The 6,000-nt window shown below is 46.1% G+C and overlaps 1 protein-coding gene across 6 annotated transcripts in view; it reads right to left on the bottom strand.

Moving 5' to 3' along the window:
• Positions 1–389: 389 nt before the first annotated feature.
• Positions 390–6,000, bottom strand: part of LOC142590650 (uncharacterized) — a 95,702-nt gene continuing 90,091 nt past the window's right edge. For all 6 annotated transcript variants that reach the window (XM_075703029.1, XM_075703027.1, XM_075703028.1 and 3 more), the window contains one exon: positions 390–825. In XM_075703029.1, the coding sequence (XP_075559144.1) occupies positions 403–825 (423 nt within the window). In that variant the 3' untranslated portion in view covers positions 390–402. The remainder of the gene's footprint in view (positions 826–6,000) is intronic.

Below are 6,000 nucleotides of genomic sequence, written 5' to 3'. Positions count from 1 at the left end.
AATTCGAATGGAGGGCAACTCTCACTTTGCTTGTACAGTTAAACCTCAATATAAGAAAGTCGGTGAAATTGACAATTTGATTTGTTATAGTGAAATTCGATCTTTTATGCAAACCAGTTTTCTTACATGGAAGGGGCCACTCTGTTTTCCGAATAATTGTGTAATCGAAAACAGAAAATTTGAATGAGAAAGAAGATAATTTTGCTAACTTTGAGAGCCAGGGACAAAAGATACGGTTTCATGCAGTGTTGACTATATCTTGTTCACACCAGCGGTACGAAGTTAAGCCAACACACTTTCGCGTCCACCGCATCCTCGCCCACAAAGGGATGACGCAGTCATGAAAGCGCCAGCAGCGGGAAGCGAATGTAAAGGTGAGGCACAGAGCCTAGACCACAAATGCTATTCTTTATTACTTTCCGAAGTAAAGTAATTGTTTAGAATTTCCATCATTTTTGTGTTCATGCGAGTGGATTCCTCCTGAAGTTTGAGCATCTTGTTCCTCATCTCCAGGTGCCTGCGATTGTCTTCAGCTGCCCGCCTTGCCGACTCCTTCTGAATTGCTACAAGTTGCCACAGGAAAGAGTTGGAGGCTCCTCTGCGGATGCTTCGCTTCACGGCAGCGTTGCTGACACCGTCCTCGTTGCTGCCATTGCTTTCTCTGGTCGTCACACCTGATGACTCCTGCGAGTCGCTAGTTGAGCTCAAAAAGTCGGCCATGTCTGACTCGCTCTCTCTGCTACCCAAACACTTCGCTTTGTCTGCGCCTTGGTCAAGCAATGGAGGTGCTTGAACTTCCTCTTGTTCTTCGGCCACCACTTTGATCTGTGAGCAAAAAAATGCAGAAAGAAAGCATGTAGGAAATTTTCTGACCAAGTTTCTTGCTAAAAAAGTTAACATGGAAACAGGCAAATATGTCAATTTTCTTTTAGCGAGGAAATGTAATTATTCATTGAGAGCCGCTGTTTTTGCTTGAAAAATCTTTTTAGGGGAGGCTAAAAATAAAAATTTTTGGCGGGAGATAGCGTGCCCTTGACGCACTCACTATCCCCTAGCATCACCAAAACAGACACTGCAGCCGTTGAGGTCATGACTGGAGCTACCATTTCGGTCGGGCATGTTTGTGCCGACCCACCATCTTCGACTTATCGGACAGAGGTCAATTTCAAGTTTATATAAATACAGTTTCGACCCATGTATGAGCAACAACCTGCAGCTTCGGTCGGGATCGAATTAACTGAAAAGTAAGATTAGCCGGAGTTAAAGCAACGAAAGTAAACTGTATTAAAGTGGCATTGCCTCATTAACAAAGACAACTGGAATCTAAAGAAAAATTGATAGACAAAGTGCACCATTTGAAAATTAATACTGGTTTCAATGCAAAAACAGAAAGAGCCACTGCAGCATGCACTGCTGCAAATACAATGGCAATAATGGCAGTGAGAATGCAAGAAGGAATTCATAAATTTGGCAAAGTCAAGTGAATTAGTGTGGTACTACTTGTGGCTAAAACCGATCTCAGATACAGAGTAAAAACAAATCACCACCACGCACCTTTTTCTCTTCCTATTTTTAAACATAAATTTAATTTTTATGCATTCTGTCTTACTGCTACTGAGTCAACGACTGAATTTTCGGAGGCCCAAATTTTCGGACATGCCTGATATTTCAGACGTCTTCGTGGCACAGCCATGAGCCCCATAGAATCAATGTATAAGGACATGTGAAGTTTTGGACGCTCGAACCCCCCACCGTCCAATCTTCCAGACTTTTTGACGCGACGGAAGGTCCTTTGGACCCTCGCGCAGCGCCCTTGCGAAGGAAATCGACTTGCAGCCGAAGCATATCACCGCTTTGAACCATAACAAGCCGAATCTAGCCGTCATACAACAATTTGGTCTGGCCACGCTGGCTATATTCATCGCTGCACTTCCACCTCCGGCAGAGTTTCCGGAGCGGCGCCATTTCGTTTGTTTGCGCAGGCCACATTTTGGTATGGTGTTCTAGAAGGGGGTAGTGGGCTCAGGAGCCGGAGCACCCTATGCATTGCAGCGAGGCGGCGAGTGTGGACGGGACGCGGATTTCGGTGGCGGCGCTGTAGTCGCGTGGGCTGGCTCCCTCCGCAGCTTCGCCATAGAATAAAGTGCTTCGCGCGCTTGTTCATGCGGGCTTGGTTCGCGACGTTGACTGTTTTTTGGTGTTTTAACCTGCCGTTCGAGTCTGTTTCGCGCGCAGTCGGCCGAACACGTGAGCAGTAGGAAGGTCGAAACGTCAACGGCAGCGATCCTGCTTCGCTCCCGGCTGTGAAGCAGGATGTAAGTGGAAAAAAGGAAAGCAGCCGTCGTTCACCGCGCCGAAAGATGAATAAACACAGCGAATTCGGGAAGGCAACTTGCACCGCCAAGACAAAAAACTCGACGAAACATGTGCGGTTTGTGTGCGAAACACGCTAAAAGAGTAGGTGGATATTTAAGCGATTCAACTGCAGATGGCCTAAGGGTTACGATATCTATAGCACGCTATCACTGCTGGATTATCTTGTCAGCCAGGGATTTAGGTATGTTATGACATACAGGTTAAGCCAGGATTCGCTGGAAAACTTTTTCGGTATAGTCAGGCAATCATGTGGGTCTAATGTCCACCCAACACCAACGCAGTTTCTAATTGTCGTTAATTGCCTATCATTTTATAACCTTGCGAAAATAGTACGCTCAGGCAATGCTGACCTTAATGGAGCTAGTGGAGAAATGAGCTCTCTCCTGAGTGCGCAAGATGCTCCAGCTCGATAAGCCAGGGCTGCTGCAATCGACCATCTCATTGAGGAAGGAAACCTTCAGCCGAGCGCATGCTTCGAAGTATTCCTGCTGAGCACAGAGAGTTGGTGGAGCAGAAGAGCGACGACCGTCTAATACATTACATGGCAGGATATGTTGCTCGAAAGTTTCTGAAGTGTTATGACTGCATGTCTTGCAAGGCCTTTCTTATGGAAACCCCCAATACGGAAAGCAGAAACTCTGAGTTCACTGTGACATGCGACAAGGGAGGGTTGTTATATCCTTCGCTGGAGCTTTTCAGGGCAGTGAAGAAGTTGGAGGACATCTTCACTGTGTTCTTCAGCCGAGAGAAACTCTGCAGTGACAGCATAGTGGATGTAATGTTGCTAGTGAAGGAGAACTTCGGCTATGCCTTAGGCTGCAGCCAGCACTAAGATACGCTCACAACAGAGTTGACAAAGTTCTATGTGCTGACCAGGCTGCACTTCTATGTAAAATGGATCAACCAATCGAGACAGGAACGGCATAAAAAGAAATTGCATGCGAAGATAAGCCGTTCCTCATAGTGCCTCTCTCGTAGCAGCCATGCACTTTGAGAAAGGAGTAGCTGCCCATCTTTTGTACCAATAAAGAGTTGTTTGTGGCTACCACGAGTTCTCTTTATTTTGCTGTGTTACGAAATTTCGCTATCCCTGGTAACCACTACGACCGCATATAGTGGCATCACCATAGGATTAACTCCCTAGCTTTCAGTGGATATATGCTTTCGTAAACAAAATCGCAGTTAAAGGAATAAAACCTCATCATATCTGGCCTCTGTTCCGAATGTGTTAGTACACGCGCCACAATTGTTTGGCTCACTTGAACTTGTGAATGCAATTGGGTCCTGACCTTATAAAAAGTGTTAATGGCAAATGAATTAAGCAAATTACCCATTCACATATTTGCCTCTTCTACGGTGTTCGCGAGCTTTTAGTTTAGAAATCAGTCGCATCGTTGTGCGGCCGTTAGTCTGCACTCCTTGGGTCGGCTTTATTTTCACGCAAGCTTGAAGAACGTCCGTCTTTCCACCTTTCTCTGCGCCTTGTCTTAATTTCAGATGAAGTTTTCAGAAAACATGCTACGGAGCTGCGCGCTTTCTTTTTTCGGCATGACACGAAGCGCACACGTTGAAAATACTCAGTTTCGCGTTCCTTACAGGATGGATGGATGGATGGATGATTGTGGCTCAACCCTTTGAATCGGGCGGCGGCGGCGCGTGCCACCTAGCCTTTAATGGTTCTATATACATGCATACCTATGTATTTACTCCTTTACTTTTGCGTTGATATTGTCCACCAATCAGATAGCCTCCATTTAGTTATTTCTACCTGTTCAAAGTCTATTCTACTTTCACTGTCTTTAAAACCCAAAGCTTTGAATAGTTCCCCGTTAGATTCAACTGCAGGGTGAAGTTGTTTACAAGCAAGTATCAGGTGTTCCGCCGTTTCCTCCTCCTCTCTACACGCCTCGCACACCAAATCTATCTCCTGGTATCTGGCTCGGTACGTTTTAGTCCTCAGTACACCTGTCCTGGCTTCGAACAACAATGAGCTTCCCTTAGAGTTATCGTAAATATTTTCTTTGGCTATTTCTTGCTTAAACGTCCTGTATGTCTCCAATGCCGATTTGGTTTGCATCTCTGTACTCCACATACCCCTCTCTGCCTCCTTAACCTTTTTCTTGACAGATGATTCCTTACTTGTTCCCCCGCTACTGCCCAAGTATTTGCTTGTCAATTTTCTAGTTCGCTTCCTCCACCTCGTGTCAACATTCCTCGTGTATAAGTAACTGAAAACCTTGCTAGCCCACCGAATTTTCCCCATTTTTCTCAATCGCTCCACAAATGCTATCTTGCTACTAGCCTCTCTGCCCTCGAAAGAAGACCATCCCAGATCCCCCTGCACTCCAAGATTTGGTGTCTTGCCATGTGCTCCCAGAGCGAGCCTACCCACACCACGTTGCCTAATTTCTAACTGTTGCCGGGTCTCTGTTCTAATACATAGAACTGCATTGGCAAAAGTCAGGCCTGGTACCATTACCCCCTTCCATATCCCTCGTACTACCTCGTACCTATTGTAGTTCCACAGTGCCCTACTCTTCATAATCGCTGCACTTCTGTTACCTTTAGTCGTTAGATATTTTTCGTACTCTGTCAGATACTCAATGCCATTATTTATCCACACCCCAAGGTACTTGTATTTATCGACTATCTCCAGCGTGGCCTCCTGTATCTTATGCTCGCCGCAACTGTTATCATTAAAAATCATGACTGCTGATTTTTCTTTGCTAAACTTCAAGCCTAACCTGTCTCCTTCTGTACCACATATGTCCATTAATTCCTGCAGATCTTCTGCATTGTCAGCCATTAATACAATATCATCCGCGTACATCAGTCCTGGTAATGACTGTTCAATCAATTTTCCTTGCTTGAGAAATGATAGGTTGAAGCCGAGTCCGCTTTGCTGTATTTTGGCCTCTAGACCTTGTAGGTACAGCATAAACATCAGAGGTGACAATGGGCACCCCTGCCTAAGCCCCCGCCGAATCATCACAGGCTCCGAAACCTGCTTTTCCCATTGTATAATCACCTGGTTACCTTTATAGATATCTTTTAAGAAATTGGTTACTCCATCTTGCACTCCTAAAGTTTCCAGAATGTCCCACAAGCCCTCTTGAAGTACACTGTCATAGGCTCCCTTGATGTCCAAAAAAGCCAGCCATAGGGGTCTGTGTTCCTTTCCAGCTATTTCAATGCACTGTGTTAGCGAGAACAGATTGTCTTCTAGCCTCCTATGCTTCCGGAACCCATTTTGTAGCTCTCCAAGTACCCCCTCCAAGTACAGCCCATGCTCTAGTGGCGCCATCTGGCGGCGTCGACGTGAGATGCCACACCCGCGGGCTCTCCCTGACCCCACTACTCCCTTCTAGTTCACTATAATTTTGGCTAGCGTGGTGTGTGGTTGTGCTTTTGTGTCAAGTGTGCTCTGCGATGCTAGGCCTAAGTGCTTCGACGCTCGTCAGTGAACTCCACTGTTCGCAACTTGAGGATTTCGCTTGCCTTTGATGGCCCCCACTCCGTCTTCGTCGTCCTTGCCGATGGCATCGAAGCACGGAAAGCAGTACCATCGGTTAACGATAGAGAAGAAAGCCGCCGTTATTAAGCAAGTCATGAGCGGCCGATTGC

The sequence above is a fragment of the Dermacentor variabilis genome, chromosome 8 (assembly GCF_050947875.1).
Source record: "Dermacentor variabilis isolate Ectoservices chromosome 8, ASM5094787v1, whole genome shotgun sequence".
In the NCBI taxonomy this organism is placed as follows: Eukaryota; Metazoa; Arthropoda; class Arachnida; order Ixodida; family Ixodidae; genus Dermacentor; species Dermacentor variabilis.
Note: the sequence above shows the minus strand (reverse complement) of the source record. Positions and strands in the feature narration are given on the sequence as shown.